The sequence below is a fragment of the Phalacrocorax carbo genome, chromosome 6 (genome assembly GCF_963921805.1).
Source record: "Phalacrocorax carbo chromosome 6, bPhaCar2.1, whole genome shotgun sequence".
In the NCBI taxonomy this organism is placed as follows: Eukaryota; Metazoa; Chordata; class Aves; order Suliformes; family Phalacrocoracidae; genus Phalacrocorax; species Phalacrocorax carbo.
Genome location: NC_087518.1, coordinates 7,781,466 through 7,804,871, shown reverse-complemented (window position 1 = coordinate 7,804,871; position 23,406 = coordinate 7,781,466). Strand labels below are relative to the sequence as shown.

Below are 23,406 nucleotides of genomic sequence, written 5' to 3'. Positions count from 1 at the left end.
AATCACCACGAACTAATAACTAATTAACGCTTAGTGATACTCGATGGATGTTTCCGCCCTGCCAGCGCTATCACTTCAGTGCGAGGCCCGGACCCCACCGCCCCCTCCCCGCTCCCCGCGCTGAGGGCAGAGGGAGCGGACGGGTTGCCGGCGGTGGTGTCACTGCCCACCCTGCGCATGTGCGGTGGCTGCGCGCAGGCGCAGTGACGCCGCGCTCCCGCCTGACCGCGGGTCAGGGGCAGCAACATGGCTGCGCCCATGTGCACGTCGGGGGTACGGCTGGAGCCGGCGGTTTAGTCCCGTCCCGTCCGGTGGTCGGGAGCGCCGGTCTGTGCCCTGCCGTGTAGCCACCTCCTATCGCCACCCCCGCATGGAGCCGCGAGAGTCCTGGGCGGCCTTGGCGGTGAGTGCGCGGGCCCGGATCTGCCCGTTGCCAAGGCGACGCGGTGGCCTCGGCCTCTGGCCCCGCAGGCCCGAGGCCGGCGCCGCGCCGAGGGGCCTCGGTTCCTCCCCTCTTGGCTTCAGCAGCCGCCCACGGGCAGGGGGTGTCAGGGTCGGGACCCTCGCGGCAGCCCGGCGGCCTCCGGCTTTCCCCGGGCCTGGCCGTCGCTGCCAGGTGCGAGTGCCACGACCGTATGTTTTGCGCTGCGTTTCCCGCCCTAGGAGCTACTTTCCAACGTGTATTCCCAGCGGCGTCGCGTGCTCCCGCTTACGCTCCCAGTCTCCGTAGCTAGGGACCGCTTTGGAAGCATCCAGCACTCGGTTCTGGGTGGAAAAGCACGGGCACGCTGCCCTGGGCTAGCGCTTGGCTCCCTGCTCTGTATGCTCCAGGGGCAGCCGGCTGCCATCCCCAAGGTCATGGTTCAATGCATTAGAATTAGGGCCTGGTTTTGTTTAATTGTTTTGCTGGAGTTAGGTTTAACGGGTATGTCCAACTCCTGGTAAAGGTTTTCCAGCTGTTCAACTTCTGATAATGCTACTGCTACTGAAAAGTGGGGGAGAAAATATGTTTTAGTTGTCGTCTTATCTAAAAATCATTACTGTTTTCTGCAGATGGCATAAGCACACAGGTATTGTCACCCTCTGGCAGGTGCTCTATTAGCTGCTTCATGAATTTAAATGACATTTAAGATACAGAACTTTGAAAACTAAAGAAGCAATTAGTAACTTTTGATTCATGTTTTAACAGATGGGTAGATTAAATCTGATTAAATCTGATCAATGTTATTTTGAGCAGATAAGGATTTTGATGAAAAAGAGTAAAGAAAGTTCAGTGCATGCAAAATAGCCAACTAGATTAAAGGAGTAATTAACTTATTGATTAAAACTTCAGTAGTAGATAGTGAACACCTCTCTGAAGCCTCTGTTGGCCCTGAAAGAAAAAAGTATCAGAGTAACACAGGTGATTTGTTCTCAGAGTTAAAAATTTGTGCAGCTGTTTCTTGTGTGCTGTTGTATCTGAGGAAGACTTAAAATTTTGTTTTCTGTTCTGCATAATAGTCCATCTAAATAATATCCCATAATGGATTAATAATAAATATTGGGGTTTTTATTTCTTCTTTTGAAATAAGATTTCTGTTTATTTTGGTCTCTTCTCTTGTTTTTGACAAGTAATTCTTTTCTACAGATCAGTCATGTCCTGGGGAAACTTTTTTTTAAAAAAAGTAATTTAGAAACGCAGACAATGGGGAAAAAGATTGAGCTTTAGTTGAAACTATTTTTTTTAGCGTTTGGTTTTAAGAATTGTTTTGGATGAAAACTGCCCCCTTTTCCATTTGACTTTGAAAGCATCTTTAATATTGTTTTTTCCCCTATAGGCTTTTGTCAGCAAAAGACAATAAAGCAGTTTTACTTCAGGCTTTGTTCAACAAAGGAAATGGGGGTGTGTGTGGTGTAACACTTTAAAAGGAGTAGTTTGCTAGAAAAATGTGAAAGTGCTTTCTAGAGATGCTTACAGGGGAAGCAGAATTGCTTCTGTCTTTCCCTGATCTTATCACACAACTTCCTAGAGGTGCTGGTCATTCTGTGCTGTGATATCTTGATAAGTGCCATTCACTGGCTTGCTTTTATGTGTAGTGGCTAAGTGTTGCATTGCTTTGCTTGTACCATTCAAAACACCAACACTGTTTTAAAAATATCTTAAAAAGAGGTGTAATATCCATTACTTTCTTTTGTTGAAGCGTCCTTGTTATAGCTATAGAAGCTTTTGAGGTCTGTGTAAGACTATCAGTTTCTAATGTGACCTCAGAAAGGATACAGTCAGCTTTGGTTTAAGCATGCCTCAGTTACTCACATAAGCACCAGAGCTTCAGCCCGAGTAATATTAAAACACTACTCCATGGTTTTGTCTTGAAGGCTGGTGGAGTTGCTGGTGTCTGTGTTGACTTGATCCTTTTTCCCCTGGATACTGTAAAAACAAGACTGCAGAGTCCTCAAGGATTCAGGAAGGCTGGTGGTTTTCGTGGCATCTATGCTGGTGTTCCTTCTGCTGCTATAGGATCCTTTCCAAATGGTAAATTTTCTTTAGTTTATGCTTTGTCTTCTTTAAGTGGGAACTTAGGTAGTGTAGGATGTTCATGCCTGTGGCTTCCTCTCCTGCAGGTGACTGGATTCTGTGGGTCCATGTCCAGCTGTGTTTCTAGTATTGTACAGTATTGAGCAAATTCTTTGAGCAAGCCTGGAATCGTCTGCTACGTGTTTACTCTGAAAAGCAACCCTTACTTCCTGGAGGTGTTCCTGGATATGTCTTATAAGCCTGTCCTTACTTATAAGGGCACCCTACAGCATCTCCAGGTGCCAAAGAGGGCATGGGTCTTGCTTGCCCTGGACACTTTTGGCATGATCCACTGTTTCACAGCATTGGAAATGAGTCAAAATTCAAAGTGCCTGAGCACTGGAGGTCTTTGAGCTAATTGCCCTGGGAATGCTATGCCTGTCTTTTTCTCCCTGGAAACAACTACAACACTTAAGATGAGAATAAATCAGGAATACTTTTGAAATGGAAGCTTTAAAAAAATAAAGCTTGTAGTGCCTGCAGAGAAAAAGTATCTAAAATTTCTAATGCCTTTATCCATTTTGTCTTTGTAGGGAGGGATAAAAAACCAGCAAGCTATGCTGTCAGTAGTATATGTTAGGAGAACTTTGCTGACAAATCCACTGACACCTTCAGATGTTTGATGTCCTTCATAAGATGATATAAAAAAATTCAGTTCTTTATCTTGTCTGTTCTGTTATCTCCTTTTGAGGTGATAAGCATCTTTTGATTAGCAGAAGGCAATTCACATAGCCCTTCTTTACAATTAAAATCTGTTCCCCCGCAAGACATGTCAGTTTTTTCAGGATTTACATCTTCAAAATCTGAACTGTGGTTTTATCTTTCCAACATACGACTGCGAACTGAAATTATCTTTGGGAGAAGGAGTAACCCTTAAGGTGCAAGTGCCTTTGTAGTTGACTTCCACTGAATAAACACAGCTCAAGTTGCTACGCTTAGTTTAATTTTGTATGTTTCTTATTCACTGGACAGGACTTTTAAAAGTCCTTCAGAAGCTTGGAAGTTTTGCACTTTAGCTCCGTAAAAAAAAAAAATTAAACTGATAATAGCTAGGAAGAAGTTATTAATAACTGCTGCTAAAGCAGTTTTGTGCATGGGTAAACAGGGTAGCAGACTTGTATCAAGTACTTTGATAATTTTTTTTTCTTCAATTAATCAACTGAATTGGGTGTTCTGGGTTTTAGTTTTCCCCTCCAAAAAATAAAGACCGTCCATCCAATTCAACCAAACGACTTCTCTTCCTATCTATGAAGAAACCATTTTTTCAAAATCTACTGGACATTTGTGACTAATTAACACATCTTTCCCTATCTTGATACCAAATATGGCCTTCAGTCCTGACACCTTTGATATTAATGGGAGGTTTGACAGTGATAGCCAGGAGCATCAACTTCTGAAGGAATTATCCCACAGATTGTGCCGATACTGTTGTACTGTTTTGGGGCAATAATATCCTATTTCAACTACATTTGCAGAATATTAGGTGACAAAATCCACCTCTAAATGTTTTTGTGCGAGTTCTGTGATGGAGGAAGAGTTAAATAACTGGATGTATTCTTGAATTTCAGCTGCTGCATTTTTTATCACCTATGAGAATGTGAAATCTGTGCTGCACCATGGCTCTACATCGTACTTGACTCCGGCAACACACATGGTGGCTGCCTCCCTTGGGGAAGTGGTAAGAAAGAAGTTCATATATTGTGTATCTGTGGGAAGAGAGGAAACCATTCAGTTATAAAAACTAAGGTTTGGTGTTGTATCTTACTTTTTTGAGCGTTGACCATCTTTGTACTTGTGACAGTTCCTACAAAAATATTGCTTATTTTTTAATGACGTGTTGGCACTTAGAAGGATTGTTTCAAAGCAAATAAATGAGTTAGTAACAATTCTTAGTAGGCCTAATGGCTGATCTTGCAAAGTCAGTAGATAGCGGAATCATGGACTGTTCCAAAGCATGCATACACGTTCACATTGTAGTGGTTGTGTGTCAGTGTTCAAGAAAGGCTTTTACAGCCTTTCAGCTTCATGTGGGATAGTCAGAAAAGGATTTTTATTTTAAAAATAGTCATAAGACAAGGATGTTATATGTAAAGTAGGTGGGTGCCATCATCTGAAACCCATCCACTTGATGCGTAAGAACCAGTATTAATTAATTAATAATCTCCCTCTTCTCCTCTCTGTGCATTCACATTCAGCCAACACCATTTACCAAAGTAGTTTATTGTATTAAAAAGCCTCTCCTAGTGGATGTACAAAGTGATGTGACAGGATAGGGAAACTGTCGGCTGTGTAACTTTGCTTACCACACGATGTGCCATGCTTTCCTGATGGAGCCTGTCTCAGTGGGAAGTGTCAAAGGGAGTGACATGTGTCATGGAGCCTTTTCCCTTGGGATGGACATCTGTAGATTTTGGTGACGGCTTTTCACATGGTCTCTCTGACAGCTGTAGTCCTTTAGTGTATTGGTTGGGTATTGTAGGATAAAGATACACATGAATAGTGAAAATAATTTCTGTATGCAAGCTTTCTGAAAACTCTTTCCCCCTACTTTTTGGAAAAGTTGTGTTTCTTATCCATTAAATACATTGCTTTGTTTATAGCAGGTTCTTTAGAGTACTCTATAGAGTAATGGCTTGCTTTGCCTAGCTTTATTCAGTAACCAGAATAATTGGGACCAAATTCCGTTAAACGCTTTAGAGGAAGGCTTTAAGGAAGGTCACAAGAGAAGCCTCTCTTGTTTTGATGCCTAGGTTGCCTTTGCCTTGCTAACAATGTGGGTTTTGTAGAAACTGTATGTGTGGGTGTGTTCTTGTTTTATATTGTAAGTTACAAATGAAATAGCATTAACCTATTGAATTTAAATTACAAACTACTTCTTGCCCTTGTGACTTTGCAATCTGGTATATCTAGGATGTTTCCCAGCTTATATTGACCACTCCGTAGAAATATTTATCTTTTTTTTGAGAGAAGGAAAATTTTTCAGGAAATGTCAAGGCTCTATTTGGAAGTAACTTTATATTCCAGTTTAAGATCATAAAATTAATTTCATTGCCAACATGCAATGCCAGGAAGACTGGACAACCTGTAGATCCACAGAGTTGAAAGTTTAGTTCTGGCAAGAGCTAGTACGTGACACTCCATAACAGAAACTTCCTGTGCGAATAGACAGTAGGAAGTGTTGGAAGAGAATGCTTCTCGATGTGATCAAATGATGACCATTCCTGTCTGATCCAGACACAAACTTGTATATAGGTAAATACTGAAAATGATTTATCCTAGAAGCATTAAATATTTTTTTTTTAAAAAAAACATGTTTCTGAGGTTATCTGCACACAAAAAGAGCAAGGTTGCTTTGGGTTAGTGGAGTCAAATGTTTTCCAGGTTCAGCAAAATCCTTCTTTCCCCAGATGCTCCCCTTGTTTTTGACCGCAGAGTTGGTGCGGTGCCTTGGCTGTGTTAGGGGCTGGGTGTTCAGCTGTAAACAGTCCTTTGCTGTTCCCACCAGCGCTGTCCACCTCCTTTCCCCTGCTTTTGTCACACTGGCTGTTTCCTGGCACTGCAGTGAGGAAATGGGGTGCGAATTGCTGTGTCTCCACAAGTTTGAGGGAGGGCAATGGCCGGTATGAAACTAGCTTTTCTGGCTCTTTTGCAGCTTAAATTTAGCCTGTGATGTGGGGCAGAAAAATGTATTGTGCCTGTGGTTCCTTATTCTGCTTTTATTAACTGAGTTTTTTTAATCCTTTCTGACACTAGCTTATTTCTCTCTATTACAAGTAGCTGCATATTCATAGACCCCATGGTGGCTTAGCTTACTTGTAGGTTGGTCCCAAACTATGAGGAGTGCAGATGGATCTATGTGATTTTTAGCTCTAGCACCAGGTGCCTCGCTATTGTAGCAGCATAACCTAGCTACTTGCCATGGGAAGCACGTCAGCTTTCCCTGCTCTCTGTGGGTTCAGATGTGATTCCCAAGTAATCTTTATTCTGCTGTGGAAATGATACTGATTAGATTGAATGGGACTTAGCTAAGGAACTTAATTTAACATACCAAGCACATGCAGATAGGTGAATGCAGCACCTACTAACCACTCTGGTAGTGGTTATAGGCAGGAGTAGATAGGTGATAGATAGATTTAGGGCTGGGTGGAATATTCGTGTTGCTGTCTCAGGTGGATTGTTTTTGATCTTGGTTAGAGCCTGTGCTGTCAGGTTATGCCTTCTAACTTAAGGCAATGCACAGAACTTATTTCCATGGAAATTCCATAAAGGCTGTTAGAAATCAGCAAGAGTTTCTTTACCACTAAGGCAATACATAGCCCTTGAATTCCTTGTTTGCCTGATATCTCATGGAACAGCAGACCCCAAAGGTGTTTTAAGCTTCTCAAGTGCTGTTTCAGAATCAAGCGAAATGGCGATTGGGCTCCTGAAGAGGTGCCAGTGCTCTGTGATAAAATCCACTGAAAGCAAAGGTCTCTTTTGCAAGTGGGTTATTTATAGTATACTTTCTCTGCCTCTGAGGATTCTGTGAGAAAACTGTAACTGGGTAATTTAATCATCAGCAGCCAAAGAACAGTTGGCTACATATGACTCCTTGCATGGTTACAGAACCCATTGCCTTTATTTTCCAAGGTGGTCTGTAGTTTCATGACCCTTACAACCCAGGCACTTATTGCTTTCATCTTCAGTCTGACAAATGGAGACGCAGCATAGTTAAATGAGTTGCTCAGGGCTGTCTCGTGCTTGGCTCTTACTACTCTAAGGCCAGAGAAATATATAGTGATAGCCATTGACATGGCAATCTGATTTTATGGTGTGGAAACTGGGATGTTGTAACAGCCATTTTTCAGCTAATAAGATTTTGCTTTTTGCTAGCTTTTCTTCTCCTCTTGGTGTGATGGGAGAACTAAGCTGTAAAATAATTGAGATAGGGATTTAGAGATTTGCTACAATAAACCTGTAATAAAAATAGCACAAAGCAAGACCTTCTCACATTTGTTTTATATAAAGTCTTAGCCAATCAATAGAAATATATAAACTATTCCAAAATGCATCAGGGTGAAAGTTATAATTATAGTTTTATTGATTGGTTGTTAAGTTTTAATCAGGGCATAACCACTGGGACTATTATTTTGTCAGTATTTTCTTAATACGTACTTTTCCTCATTTGTACACTTTAATAATTACTATAATATAAATTGCTTTTAAATGTAAAATAATAAGCCAAAACCTGTCATGTTAGGATTCCCAAGGCATCTCTTCGCGTTTCTGAACTGTATTTTTACAAAACAGAGAGATTAAGATTTAGAGCAAGAAACTGATGTTGGATTTCTAGGTTTGCCACTCTTTCACTGGTGAGCACAAATGAGCTGGCTACCTTCTTGTGCATTAATAGAATGTGAGTATATGCTAAGCTTAAAGGTATGTTAATGCTGACTAATCTGTGTTTCAAATGTGACCCAGTAAAAATAATAAAATAGGTAAAGAGGAAAAAATGCAAAGATTACATCAAGGTATGTTATAATATATGGGAGAAATTGGTCAAATGAGAGCCCTTAGTTCTTATAACAGCCACTCTTCCCTGTTGTTTACAGCCTGTGTAAATTCATGGGAAACACAGTCCCCTGAAACTCTTTTGGTCCAATTTCCCAGTTTCAGGCTAGGAGGCATGAAAGCAAGCAGTAAAAAGACAGTGGCTGTAGAGTGGGTGTGGGTTTGTTTTTTGGTTTTTTTTTTTTGTGGTTTGGGTTGGTGTGTGGTGGGTTGTGTTATCTCCCAGAGTGAGAAAAGGAAAAGTACATATAAAATTTGACCCTGTTAAACATAATTTTTTCCCCTGTAACTGAATCTTGCTGTATAGGAACTCTGAATATCCCATAATACATGAAAAATTACTTTCAAAGACTCAGCCAAAATTCTAGAGAGCAGTTATATGGTATATCATCTCATTGAGGAAGAAGGTTGAAGAATATGTGAGTTACCAAGGGCATGAAAACCCTTATTATACCACTTGTGTAACTGAAATTTGGAGATAGGAAACACACTTACTGCATCCAGGGCTTTGGAATTTTTCATCTTGACTCTGCATTGCCCTGTATGTTTAGTCTGCCTGTATCTTTACAGTGAGCTGCCAAATGTGCTTGGAAAACATGATATCATTGGGAGTGGAAAGGAAAACCAGATGTGTTCTAAAATTTTACTTTTAATATTCTAAGGCAGTATAAGTAACTCTGAGAAGGAGCAGGATTTTTAACCTTCTAGTCCTCATTTTAAATAGTAACCAGGTGCATCTTGCAGATCCAGATTTAACTGTATAACTCCAGATTGATTTGTACAGAATTTATGTCAGTTTAATATGACAGTGTATACTATTAATTACAAGAAACTTTGATAAAGAGGAGCCCCCTTCTGGGCCTCCCCCACCAGCCTCCAACAAACATGGTTTATGGGACAAGTTTAAGATTGTCCCAGTTTGACCGATGAGGTTTCCTTCAAGAGTGCCAAAGTGGTTGGCTTCAGTACAGTTAATTTTACATCCTGCTGGCTTTTCTGTGGAGGTGAGAATAAAGTCGTTTGGATCGCATTCTAGAGAAGCTAGCTGACAACAGCCTTTTCCATCTAATATTTAGATATTGTTATGGTTACGATCTGAGCTTTGCAAGATACTTAGTGAAAGTTTTGGGCTGTTGCTTGAAAATATAAGGTTCACTCTTATCTTTCTAACTTTTTATTTTATTTTTGATTGGCCATTTTTGTTGTGGTCCCCCCCCCACCCCCTGCCCTGTAGGAAGGCAAGCTACCTGACTTTCAGCTTGCTTGTGAGAGAAAGTGTGGGGGAGGACTGAGGGCCAGGATGGGAGGTAGATGTCCTGTTCTTTTTGCAGCTAGCGGTAATGGCTATGCTCTGGAAGGTAGATTACCAGCTAAAGTTATTGAGCTGCTTTTGTCCTTGTGTAAGTTTGCAGAGTACTGTAGGATTACAGCACTGGAGATGTGTTGACACTGTGCAATGCATCCCCAAGGCTGCAAGATCCCAGGTTACTCGCAATGAAGTGGTGTGTCCACAGAGTATGCCGTGGCACCAGAGAGTGACTCGGATCCTGAAAGCTGCCTAGTTATATTAGTGACGCTGTGCCTGCATTCATTTGTCCTGCTAAATTTTTAAGCTGATGTAGCCATGATACTTTAGGTTCTTCATCTGGCATGTTTTCATCCTGCTTCAGTGTGTCTGCACTGTGGTCCCTTGAGTTGTATAAACGCTGGACAAGCTTATGGGTCTAGAAAGATGTTTCTGGCCTGGCTGCAAGAATGCTAAAACTGAGGCTACCTACTAGGCTTTGGTGGAGCATGAACCTCGTAAGAAAAGATGGAAACCTCAGCTGTGTTCTTCTGAGACAGCTCTGAATGGTTAGGAAGAAACTGCTCCCTTTGAAGGTGATAGGCTTGGCTGTTCTCAGCAAGAAGTATTTTGGCATTGCCTCTCCCTTAACTTTTTTCCAGAATTTGAGAAAGGAGGGATGTTGAATCAATTTGAATTGACCCTTTGAAAAGCTTGTCACTTCACTGGGAAGAGGGGATGAGAATGGCTGACTTGGTTTAGCTTATATGAAGTATGACAGGTAGCAGGGGAAACATGCTCAAGAGGGCAACAGCTAAAACATGGAAGTACAGTCGGATGTTCATTTCACTGCCTCATCTTGGCTTAAATAAGTAGCGGGTGGTGTGACATTGTCACCTCATGTGTCTCCACAGGGCAAGGTGAGGACAAGTATTTCAAGGTGAAATTCCAAGCTCACTTGTGTATTCCAGTGTGTTGCCACTTAAGATACTTCTGTGATAAGAGCAAAGTGTGTGGTTCATCTGTGATTAACATCTGACTCTCACTAGTAATAACTTGGGAACTTTTTTATCTGCTGTTGGGATGTGTCAAACAGAAAAGCTTCATAATGCAGGAATTATCTTTCTGGGGAATTCAGACAGCTTTCTCTACTAGTCCTAACTTGTTTCTTAGAAGAAGCAAGCCCAAATGCAAGCAAGTTCAGAGTTTACAAATCACAATTCTGTAGAATGACGTTTTGAGTGTGCTTTTAATTGAAACAAGGAAGGAAAATGCATGTTTTATATTACTTTAGGCTTGGTTTTTTTTTCCTAGGGGGGAAAAAAAGGCATTTTAGAAATGATAGACAACATCATGGTGTGTGTGTCTCTGACCATGAATCAGCCCCTTCTTCCCTCTGCCCTGGCAGTATCTGTTTGAAACAGTTAACTAGTTTAATAGAAGAACACGAGTCTCCAAAAGTGTATTGGTATGAATTCTGTGAGAGTAACTGGCTAGGTCAGAGATAAAAAGTTGCTGTTAATGCCCATTCTGGGGAAAAGGCAGAAGCATGAGTCAGACAAGTCCACAGAGTAATGTCATGAAAGAATCTCCAGCTGGATAATTGGTCAAGGCGTTGCAGCATCGTAAGCCCTAGAAGATCAGTTTGCAGGAGTCCAATCTAACAAAGATGAAACAGCCGCTCACATCAGACACGGAGTTAAGATTTTAGCTATTTGAAACTCCAGAACTTGCATGTTGGAAGATGTGGCTTTTAAGTTCAACACGCAAGTTGGATGCTCTAGGGAGACTTGCTTCTAAATCAACAATTGCCTGCTGGAACAAAGAGGTGATTTAGCACTTATTGTGTCTAGACTTTGGGCTAATGGCTTTGAATTTTTAACTATCCCTTTTCTGAGAACTGACAGAAATGGACAAGACTGGTTAAAAACAAAAAGCAGCATTTTTTGCTTTGCATCCTGTCTCCTCTCAACCAGTGTAGTACGGGCTGGTAGACCATAGTATTTAAAGTAGTATCCAAAGTCTGACAGCAGTCAAAGTTTGATGGGATCTCTTCCACAGTACTTAAGATTTTTTGCTATTTTCATTGATCGGTGTCTGTCATTTTGGGTGTGACTCTCTCCTGTGCTGTGCATATCTGGATGCATATAAGTATCAAGGTGGGGAATGTGCTGACCCTGGCAAGATGAGCAGTGGTGGGGAGTGCAGCAACGTAGGTGGTCTTTTGAATTAATCAGGGTTTATTTTGAAATATTCAAAAATTAATCTAGGTGAGGTCAGGTCTGCAATACAGATGCTGCAGGATTTTTGCCAAATTCTTATGCAGGAGCGTAGCTGAGCAGTAATTCGAAGACAGTTGTGAAGGTGAGACTGCTGCCATTAAGAGCTAGTAGAGAAGGAGCATATTTAGTGGATGGAAACCCAAATTAGAGCTGCAGCTGGAAATTGCTTGTAAATAAAGATGAATGGAGGCATGAATCCACAAATGCTGCCAACAAATTCATCATACAATTAAAGGCTGAAACAGTGAATTAAGAACTGTCAAACACCTAGCCAGCCAGCCATGCTGATCTTCTCTTGTATGCTCCATGTTAACTGTATGTTTTACTATTTCTTCATCAGCTGACCTTCCTAGATTGCTTTGTGTTATCTACTTAATTCAGGTTTTAGAGGACATGCTACTTTGCAGTATAGAGTAGAAGCTTGGTGGTTTCATCTCTTCTTTCAATCCTAGGGCTGATACTCAGCTGATTTAGAAATATTTGTAGCTCAGAGTGTCTATAGAGGAAAGCTAATTTGGGTTAAAGAATATAAGTGAGAAATAAATAATTTAAGTGTTTTCTGATGGATTTCCTGGCTTGCAACATATTCTGCTAGAGTCAGCTTGGAAATGTCTGAGATAGTTTAAGGTGATTTTATTCCAAAGTAGGGTTCGACACAGGGCCTGTCAGGAATAACGATTTCTGAATAGCTCCATATGTGGACAAGCCTGTAATTCTTTAAGTGAAAAGGCTGTAGGAAAGAGTAAGGGATCAATTAAAGGAAAAGACTTGATAAAATACAACGTAGTTGAAATTTCCGTGTTCTGGGCCAATGTAGCCCCAAGAGAATGAGCAAATAGTAAAATACTAGTCGTCTTTCAACAGGAGACTTAATGTGTTTTCAAAAAATATTGCCTGTGTTCACTTGCCTGGAATCTCATTAATATTTGTCCTCCTGTAACACAGCCTGACCCCACTTGGCTCCTTGGAAACAGTTTTATGTTGGATGGGATGCACCATGCTAATTTTGCTGAAAGAACAGTTTGGCTGGTGGATGTGATTAGTTTCTTGCGCCTTTTAAAATAAGTTTACCAGATTCTCAGTAGCAGAAGAGTTGCTGGGGTGGATTGGATCGTGCGTACAATTCTATAGGTTAAATTAAGGGTCTACTCTTCATCAGCTTTAAGGCTTTCTTTGTTTAAATGTGGTAGTAATCTATGATTCAAGCATCAACTGGGATTTTTTAGAGCTATTCAGCTGTCTGATTTCTGCCACTCAAATTTAAACCAACTGCTTGTAACTGTACTGAGGAACTTCAAAATCTGTGGGACACTTAGCCTGTGCTGGAGTACAAGAGATGTGTATAACAGCATGCCACTTATGGTAAGTTTTAGGTTTAGTTTTAAAAAGCAAACAAAACTGTACTGAGCTGATGAAACTCTGAAAGACCAATTTAATTATGCAAAGCGCACAAACTTTCAAAACATCTTCAGTGAGAAGTACTTCTGTAAAGGAAGTGTTCAGTGTAGGCTTTGTCAGCATCACAGACTTTCCATGTTCTTTTATATCTGTGTAATGGGGATAACAGTTTCTCGTTGCTGTGAAGAGAGCTCAGCACAGATTTCCACTGTTTGAGGACAAAAAGGTTTTCCAAGGTGTACCTGATATGGCTGATGGAGAGGTAGGCAGGGACCCCACAGCAAGAGTTGCAGGGCATGTAGCTGGGCAATTGAAGAGCCACGTGTGGGGAAGGAAATCTGAGAGAGGGGCAGAAGCCCATGTTGAGACGGCTGAAGTGATGGACAAGGAGGCAGATGAGGATGTCAGGCAGCTGGGGTGGAAAGGCTCAGCCAAGACAGCCATTGTGAAGGGAGAAGTGTATAGTGGTGCAGATGAGCAGGAAGAAGGGAGCTCTGGAAAGCAATAATAAGGAGCTGACTTAGGTTTGCCAATGACAGGATGAAATAACACTCTGCAAAACAGCTCTGCAGACTCCAGGTGGAGTCATCTGAGGTGGAAACTTGGAGGAAGTTGAAAACTATTGTGCAGAAGCTCCGTTTTTCCAAATGCTTGTGACATTTGGTCCCTGTGAATGGCCTTGTCTCTGAAATAATATGTTTTTAAGCTCTGGGAAGTGCTGAGATCTGAGGGATCTTGCTGGGTGAGATTGCTCTTTGAAGAAATGTTTCCTGCCAGCATACATGAGAGCTGCAGTTAAACTAATGAAGGCCCTATTGTGATAGTCAGAGGAAAAGATGGGACAAAGCTTGGCATTGTCTAAACTTTCCCATCCAGAGCCTGTTAGTCAAAACTTGTACTCTCTGTGGGGTTTAAATTAGGAGTGGAGTCACCTGTTCATGACCCCAGCAGCTTTGCACAGGACTGAATTTAACTATGTTGGAAGGCCCCATCTGTGCTGTGCTTGAGTGTGGGAGGGGAAAATAAGATAGCATATTCTGTGGTTTTGTTTTGAAGATGAACACTTTTTCTCTGGAGCTGGCACTTAAAGCAGAAACTGACAGTGGACAGTACCTATAATGGGCAATTCCTGTCATCTCTGGAGACAATTTCCTCGTTAAAATTGGTGTTAATGCTTCAATTCTTCTCTTCAGTTGTGCTTTAGCAGGTAGAATCAGAACCGTTAAGGTTGGAAAAGACCCTTAAGATCATTGAGTCCAACTGCTAACCTATCACTGCCAAGTCTACCAGTAAACCATATCATCAAGCGCCACATCTACCCATCTTTTTAATATCTCCAGGGTATTCATCTCCTTGGGCAGCCTGTTCCAATGTTTGACAACCCTTTCGGTGAAGAAGTTTTTCCTAATATCCAGCCTAAACTTCCGCTGGTGCAGCTTGAGGCCATTTACTCTTGTCCTATTGCTTGTTACTAGGGAGAAGAGACCAACCCCTGCCTTGCTACAGCCTCCTTTCAGGCAGTTGTAGAGAGTGATAAGGTCTCCCCTCAGCCTCCTCTTCTCCAGACTAAACATCCCCAGCTCCCTCAGCTGCTTCTCATAAGGCTTGTTCTCTAGACCCTTCACCAACTTCATTGCCCTTCTCTGGACACGCTCCAGCACCTTGATGTTCTTCTTGCAGTGAGGGGCCCAAAACTGAACACAATATTCAAGGTGTGGCCTCACCAGTGCTGAGTACAGGGGCACGATCACCTCCCTGCTCCTGCTGGCCACAGTATTGCTGATACAAGCCAGGATGCTGTTGGCCTTCTTGGCCGCCTGGGCACACTGCTGGCTCATGTTCAGGCGGCTGTTGACCAACACCCCCAGGTCCTTTTCCTCCAGGCAGCTCTCCAGCCACTCCTCCCCAAGCCTGTAGCATTGAATGGGGTTGTTGTGACCAAAGTGCAGGACCTGGCACTTGGCCTTACTGAATCTCATACCATTGGCTCCGGCCCATCGATCCAGCCTGTCCAGGTCCCTCTGTAGGGCCTTCCTGCCCTCCAGCAGATCGACGCTTCCACCCAGCTTGGTGTCATCAGCAAACTTACTGAGGGTAAGAATGGCAAACTTACTGAGGTAGCACAGCCTGCTGGCAAGCGCTTGTGGAAGGACTTATTCACAACCTGAGTTGTGATCTGTGGCAAATTACAGAGCATAGAAACTTACATTTTTGTTCTGTCTTGATCAAAAGGGCAGCAGTTATTTAGATGAAGGTTTATTGGTCTTTGAACTGTTACAGGTCTGATTGCAGCAGTTTAGGCTTCTCTGTTCAAAGAAAATATGAAACCAAATGACAAATGTGTATTTTGTGTTTCTCTGATTTTTTTTTTTTTATTAATCTTCCTGGTGGTGGAAAGGGTTAGGCAGTTAATCATCTTGTCTACAGATATATCTCATGCTCCCCACTTCCCCCGCTATCTAGCATTCCCAGTCCAAGAGCTGTAACCAGAGATTAGAAACAATTCTTTGGAGGATGAAGTACTTTGCTAATGTCATAATATTGCATCAAAAAAGTTCTCTTCCCTCCCTCCCCCCTTTCTATTGGAGAGGGGAATCCCAGTGAAATCTGAAGAACTAACCATAAACTCAGAGAGTTCGGGGAGGCATGGAAAGCTGCAGTGCTGAATTCAAGGTTTGCTGAGAGCCTCTGACTTGAACCAAGAGGGACATTTCCCCTTCTTTTTCAGCATCCAAAGGAAAACAGTGCAATTTAGCATCTCTTAGTTTTAGAATTGCCTATTATTTTAATCATTTAGTTACCTGAGGAACGGAAAAAGATATTTTTCATATTTCAGATTGAAAATAATAACTTCCTGCTTAGAAGGGAGCACTGACATAGAAATTGAGATGCTGAGATTATGTCATATTTAGTAACCTATTCTGGGAAGCAGCATTATTTTTTTTTTAGTATTAAAAAAAACAACACACAAAAACAAAGCAACAGCAAAACAAACCTGAACTATAAAGTAGCTTTTGTCTGCAGGAGCATGGCCAGGGCTAATGCAGAGTGCAGTTAAAAAAAACCCCAAAATCAAACACCCCACACAACCAAAAACATCTTTATTGGTTCATCTCTTTGAATGGGGTTTTAGGGTTGTTGCGTTTTTCATCCTCTTTCTGCATTATATTGGAGTAGGCAATCCTTCTGACCTTCAGCAATGGGGTGAGAGATTAGGATTTTGCTGCCAGATTGGCTGCAGCATAAACATATGTTCTTTGATACATCATAGACTCTTTGTTGTAATTTTTGTGCAGCCGCTTTTTCTCCTGAATGAGTTAGTAGTTATCTTGCACAGGTATTGTGAGGTTTAGTTTAAAGTCTGTGCTCTCTGGTTACAAAGTTTTATAGTATCATAAATTAGATTCTTATTTGATTAGGAATAAACTTAGGCAAATGACATATGAGTAACTCTTCCCAGGTATGTTCCTCTAGTTCTGTATTAAGTATTTAATTATATTTATATGGTGAACATCAATTAAAGCTTCCCAGCCTACTCAGATAAAGTCATTAAAACTAACCTCCCGCTCAAAAAATTTAAAATTAAAATCCTTTAGAAAGGCAGTGTTCTAAAGGCCTTAAGGCTGTAACACAGAAGAGTTTTCTGGAGCACACCACGTTTCTGTACCCAGTTTTCAAAGCAGGCTTAGATGTGCAAGCCAGAGACTTGCTTGGAGTCACTGAGCACAGGTTCCTAAATCACCAGCCACTAACGTATTCCAGAACAGTTCTCTGTCAGACTACTCTTCTCCTGCCTTGTAGCAGAATGCCTGGCTAATTACTAAGTGGAAAAAATTTGGTCTTGATCCTCTCACAGTCCCAGATTAGTGCAGAGAATAGATCAACTTGTCAGCCAGGAGCACATCAGGTGCCAGCATCTTAACAGAATGGGGTCTTAGTCCATGCCCTTCAGTAGCCTGCCTTAAGAGCATAGATAATATCTGTCTCTTATTAAAGATAAGTGCTCAGACCATATGGTTGTGGGAGCTTTTAAGAGTCTGAGTCAGATCATCAGCTGTGCAAGGTGCATGCCAGGCTGCATAAGGTAATGCTTTCTCAAGCTGCTCTCCTTAGAGGTACAAAGCTGTGAGTAGTGTTGTACCAGCTGCATCCCCAGTTCTGAGAAAAACCTGCTGTGCCTCAACCCAATTTAAATACCCAATATAAGCCCGTAATAGCAACAGTAACACCTGCTCTGTCCTCTTTCAAATGTTTCTGGATACATCTCCTGCACAGATCATGCCTGCAAGGTTAGTGGTCAAACTGTAGTGTAAGTGCCTAAAAACAAATGCATAAGTCATCTTTGATTCTCTACTGAATCCTACAAAGCCAGTCATGTAGAAAATGGTTAGCCCGGAGCAAAAAGGATGGAAGCAAAGGGCTGTTAACCTAAATGGGATATGTTAATATTTAGATAATATAGCTCTGAAGACCAGGAGGAGTTATTCTCTTTTCCAAATAGGCTGTCAGTGTCTTATGTTTGGTTTTACCTAAGAACAAAACATACTGGGTAGAGGAGCGAGGACCTGCTAGTGAACTAGAAGTGGTATCATGGTAGTTTGCAGATAGGTGCTTACTCCAGAATCTGCAGTGGCAATGCAATGGGTTCTTTCTAGTCCAACCAGCTACCTCAGATTCTTTGTAACATAACCACAAAATAATAAAAATAAAAGTCTCCTTTCGCTTGGGAGTTTTTGTCAGCCGTTTTCACAGTAGGCTGTGCTTGCTGCTGGTTTCCCTGGATGACCAGTGAGCTGTGTATGTCCCAGCTTTTGCAGGTCCCTGACTATTGAATCATCAAGGATGACCTGTTTGTACCAAACCCCCTTGTAGGCAAGGCTATCTCCTCTTTGTTTTTTTTTTTTGTTTTTTTTTTTTTTTGTGTCCTGTGTTATTGTCTAGAGAAAAATGCTTGGCAGCCTTGTGCTGAGGAATTACATGAGTACTGCCTAATTTTGAACAGCTGCTCCAGGTTTAAGTAGCATTGGCCTCTATGCAGAAGTTAGTCATTTAAGATATGGTATTTCCAATAAACTTAGGTGAGCCCATGCAAAAGGCTTTGTGCAGGTTCCTGGTGCTCTTTGCAGCAGATCTTATTTTCTGTCAGCTACAGCCATGTAGGAACAGGTTTCAGTTATACTGAAACAAACTGTTTAAATTGGTATATATAAAGAGGCTTTGTGTTGACTTTAAGGCACTTTTGAGGCTCTAATTGCACCGGTCATTCTTCATGATCAGTGGAGACACTGGTCAGACCAACCAGGAAAGTCTGAATCCAACCGGGAGATGGCAGCATTGATGCATAAAAGGTGAAACTCTTTTCCCTGAACTGACAGAGGGAAAAAATTACTTTCATTTAATTGGAAGACATAGTGTCTTAGCAATACATAGAGAAATGTTAACAAAATAGTCTTATTTTTAGCTGTTGTCCCTAACTGGCTAATGCAAGTCACTAAATTAAAAATGCACTTAGGTTTGTGTCTAAATGCTGGAGTCACCCTTTGACCTGGTAATGATTTAAGGCAAGGATTTTGTAATTCAGTACCCTCCTCTTCACAAGTGGTTATAGTATTAAAAGGCTAGAAAGATAATAGATGCTAATATTGTCATTTCTGCATACCTGCTCTGTAAGCTAATAATAGCTTTGCTTGTATCTGTAAAATTGGTTTTGTTAGAGCTTAAATCTAAAAATCCTTGAGCTTTTTTTTTTTTGTCTTCCTGCCCTTATGGTATGTATACATGTGTATTGACATGGGGGGGAGAGTCTGAAAACTGGAGAATTTTATTGCCTGACCTGGTAAATAAGGAAGGAGCTTATAGGGCAGCACCCATTTTTCTCTTGACCTTGGTCTGTAGGGTCTTGATTCTGTCTTTCTGCTCCCATCAAAAGATGGGAATAACTCCTGGCTCCAGAGCTTTCTTGGAAAAATGAGCATGGCCCCAGTTAACAGGGTGCTGTTGTCTGATGTCTTAATGTCGGCTGAGGTAGCTGAGGGCCTGCTGACGTGCCCTCTCCACAGCTGGCTATGCAGATATTTGACAGTGAGCTAATTTGTCACAGGGTCAGCTCCAAAATGGGTAGGATGCACCAGGAAGGGCCTGAGTTTGGCAGGCTGTGTATTGTGCTGTGGCAAGCAGCGGACTATATCTATGTGAACAACCCAGAGATTAAAAAGCAATTTCTTTCTGGGATCTTGGTGATTAGGGAGGTGAATGGGCTCCTGCTGTGTGGGGTCATGTATTGTCTGTCTTCCATGTCTATTTATCTAGTAGTTGATGCACATAAAACCATACATGTGGACAGCTACTGCGGAGCAGCCACGCAGTTAAACCTCTCGCCCTTGCTCATGCAATTTGCTTATAGCTTTCCAATGTCTGAAAATTTTAAGTATGAACTCTCTTGGAGCAGTGTTGTTATACTGGTGCTGCTTGAACAGATTTAGCTAAGAAAGCAAATGGAGATGTGTGTTGTTTTCTTTTAACTTTGGCAGTGTTACCTGAAAGATGCTGTAGATCTGAGCATAATAGGCTTGAGATTTTTCTGCACCTGCCTGTCCCAGGTTGTTACTTTTTCTAACCTTGTGGGCTAATAAGACACACATGAACTTAATCTTGCATACTTTCTTTTAGAGACCAGTGTTTGACTGACATCAAAAGTCTGCTTGGATTGTTATTGATAGTAAGGTACACATGTAGGAACAAATAAGGTAACACCTTGTAAGTTCAGGTGCACAGTGAAAATGTCACCGTTCAGTCTGATGTTGCAGTTGCAGCTTGTGGCTTTTTTAGTACCAGAAGTGCCCTGTGGAGCCAATCTGACAGTGCAGCCCGGGTGATAGGAGCCTTTATTTCTTTTTGTAACAGCACAATGTAATCACTGGTTTTGTTCTTGTGCAGCCACAGATTCCCTTGTAAGCACAAATTCAAATGGGAGAAACATCAAAGTTAATTTGAAATGAAGTGCACCCCAAGTAGTCCGGGGGAAATGGAAGCATTACTTTGTAGCCACCCTTCTCCTGCCAAAGCTGCAGCACCCCAGATGTCAGGAAGCCACGCTGCGTTCTTTGTCTAGTCTTGATTGACTAGATTGTTTTCATCTGAGCCTTCTTAAAGCTTTCCTCCTGCCTCCATATTTTTAAGGAATAAAAAGCTAATATACAGACGTGGAGTGTTATGAAGCATGAAGTTCTATAAATATTTATGCTGAACTATCAAAAAACTTGACAGTTCTTATTTTCTTGACAGATTGGGGTCACTTGTTATTTTTGACCCTGAGAATTGAAGAGCATATGGAGTTAGATCTGTTTGTAATGACTTGGGTATTGTTGTCTGGTAAACTTGTAGGAATGTAACATGATAACTGACTTTTTCTTGGTCCCTTTGTGAAAATGGAACTTAAACCATGTACTGTGTTACCCACAAAAGACCACTCAAGCTACTGTCTATACAATCTGGCAGTGGATTCCCAAACTTTCTTTGGCACATGTGGGTTCCTGAGTTAGCAGCTGATTTTGCGTTTTTGGATGGACAGCTTTCACCTAGGTTGCTCTTGACTTGAAGTACTCGGTGATCACCTTTATGTCTAGGGACTGGGTTCATCTCAGTGTGTTCCTGAGCCTGGCAGAGGACGGGACCAAGGAAGGCTAAAAATCTGGTGAGAGCCTGTGGTGTCTCGGGTGTTCTGCCACCAGTCCCAGCACTGCTTTAAGTATTTCTGGGGCCAACTGAAGAAAAACTTTTCTTAAACTTTTAAGTACTGATAAACAGGCATTTTCTAGAGATTTCATTGTGCAAAATTTTGTACACGCAACCTTAACTCCTGCTTTAAGTTGTAGTGGCAGGTGAACATTTTAAAGCTAGGTCTGGATTTTTCAGAAAAGCTGGAGCTCTGTGGCAGCAGCCACATTATTACATGCAGCAGTGGGGGCCTTTCCTGCCTAGTAAATTCATTGTGTAGGAAAGAATCAATCCAATGCTTCACCTTGAATCAAATGCAGTGTATATTTCAAGGTAAACCTTGAATATATTGTGTGCATCTAAAGCTAACTGGCGTGTCTCTTGCTGTCAGTCACTAGAGGGCACAAAGGAACTGCCTTGGAAAGCAGTTTGTTGTTCTTCAAGTCCTGAATCTCCAGTTCTGTATCTGTAAAAATGGGGTGAAAAATTCCTGTGGCTGACAAAAGACAGGATGGCTTCCAAATTTTGGTTTTGTCAGTGATTTTCCCCACCCAAACCTACTTCTGGTATGGAAGTTAAAAATTTCAAGGGCACTTTCGTTTTCCGTTAGTACAGTTTTGCATTCAGAAAGTACATAGCTCTCAGAGCAAAGACATAAACTGCTCGTAAACAGCTTTTAAGTTCAACTTGTATAATTACAAAAATTATTTCCTCATTTCTCAGGTTTCTGTACTTGGAACAATCTCCAAGTATGTCAGCTATGTGAAGATTAAGACAGCAAAAGGAACTGCTCTCTGAACATACAGTTCTTTTGCAGGTTGCATGCCTCATTCGGGTTCCATCTGAGGTTGTCAAGCAAAGGGCCCAGGTCTCTCCTTCCTCGAGCACCCTCCGGATTCTCTCCCACACCTTGTATCATGAGGTGAGTTTAGAGTAAAATTTCAAATAAGTTGCTTCATTCTTCCCACTCAGTGCCATACATGTCCAGAAGAATTCCTACAACTTTATTTCAGTTCTGTGCTCACCCAGCACTTTCCCATCTATTCTTTTGGTGCTAAAAATGACTGGCATGTTATGTTTAAGGAAACCAAACCCCCACCTCACCTATATGCATGCACTTACATGCACACACTAAACAACTCTTATTTTTTTCCTCCTTTATATGTGGGGTACCTACAAAAAAAGCCCCATCCCAAAACCCCACAAAAAACAACCCCAAACCCCCCCAGAAAAACCCCAAACAAGGATTTCTGGTTTCCAAAGCTCTGCTTGTATTTACACAAATAGTCCTTGTCTGGGTCAACAGGACATAGAGTCTCTGTATTTAGAGTTCGCTGAATGGTTTCCAGTTTTTGAAGCAAGCTTTGGAGGGGTTGTTATAAAGGCACCATTTCGGAGAGGCTCTCTAGGAGCTCTGAAAATGAGTGCTCATTTGGTAGCTTTTCAAAACTAAGGCTTTTGTCATCTTTTCAGTAGTTATACTGTTCCTTCCTGTAAAAACCTGTTCGCTGCTGTTTTTACAGAGTCTCACAAGGGGTGTTTTTCAAGTTGTATTCCATAACAGAAAGTGACTCCTGAAAACACTGTGGGGAAAAATACTATACGTGTTTCCACGTGTAAAAGTCAGGAAGAGGAAGACATAAATATGACCTTTAAATGATCCACTTGATTTTTATTTGCTTGTAAATGAAAACTATTGTGATAACCCTGCACAAGAGGCTCCCTGGAAGTTCTTTCTGTGATTTGGTCATTCTGCTCTGAAAGCTGGTGCTCTTGAAACATATGTTTTTTCCCTTTTTTGTGGCTGGCCAGAGAACCATAAGACTCGCCAAACAATGGAATAAACTGTCCTATAAGATACTAAACATAATTTTTATATGCACATATTAAAATAAAATTTTTATTGTTTTGAATGTTATCAGCTGATTAAAAATAGAAAATATTTGTCCCAATACAAGCTCTGGATCAAGGCTAAGGTAGACATAAGAAGCTGTTATCCTATGGGTTCATTTTGCATGGGCTATTTAAACAGAGAGTAGTAGTTTCAAAATATTTATGGGATATTGGATACTTCTAGACCAAAATATTGGGCAAGTAGATTTTGAAGTAATGTGTTTCTGTGCCTTCTTGTCCTTTTCAATTTAATTGTAAGGTATATTTTCTTCTCTATAACTGATTATTCTGAACAGTGGTTAAATGATCTTTGAAATGAACGTAAAACCCTCTGGCGTGGTAAATCATAGAATACAGTATACAATGTTATAATCAAGATAATCAATTTGCAAGAAGTTCAGGTCTGACACTCAGTAAGGCTGTAATGGTTGCCTCGTAATCACCAATAAATTGTGGTCTTTGGCAAACTAATTCCCAATAGCTGATGCTTTCTTTTGTTGGTTTACAGGGTATTCAAGGACTTTATCGGGGTTATAAAAGCACAGTATTAAGAGAGGTAAAACATTTGTCTTTCTCTTTCTTTTTTCTTTTTTTTTTAATTGGTTCCTTTGCCTCACTTTGTTTTCTAACGAGACAGTAGTACAATTGAGAACAATTGCTCTAACCATAAGCTCTAAATCCTAGCGTATTTCATTCTAGGCAAGTTACTAGTCTGTAATTTAAATAGA

General features: G+C 41.3%; 1 protein-coding gene across 8 annotated transcripts in view; it reads left to right on the top strand.

Moving 5' to 3' along the window:
* Positions 1-202: 202 nt before the first annotated feature.
* The window catches only part of SLC25A26 (solute carrier family 25 member 26), a 94,913-nt gene continuing 71,709 nt past the window's right edge, over positions 203-23,406 (top strand). For 3 of the 8 annotated variants that reach the window (XM_064453522.1, XM_064453521.1, XM_064453516.1), the window contains exons 1-5: positions 206-403; positions 2,356-2,512; positions 4,123-4,232; positions 21,603-21,707; positions 23,187-23,234. In XM_064453522.1, the coding sequence (XP_064309592.1) occupies positions 371-403; positions 2,356-2,512; positions 4,123-4,232; positions 21,603-21,707; positions 23,187-23,234 (453 nt within the window). In that variant the 5' untranslated portion in view covers positions 206-370. Of the gene's footprint in view, positions 404-2,355; positions 2,513-4,122; positions 4,233-21,602; positions 21,708-23,186; positions 23,235-23,406 lie in introns of all 8 variants that reach the window. The other 5 variants (XM_064453520.1, XM_064453523.1, XM_064453517.1 and 2 more) reach the window with 3 other exon arrangements.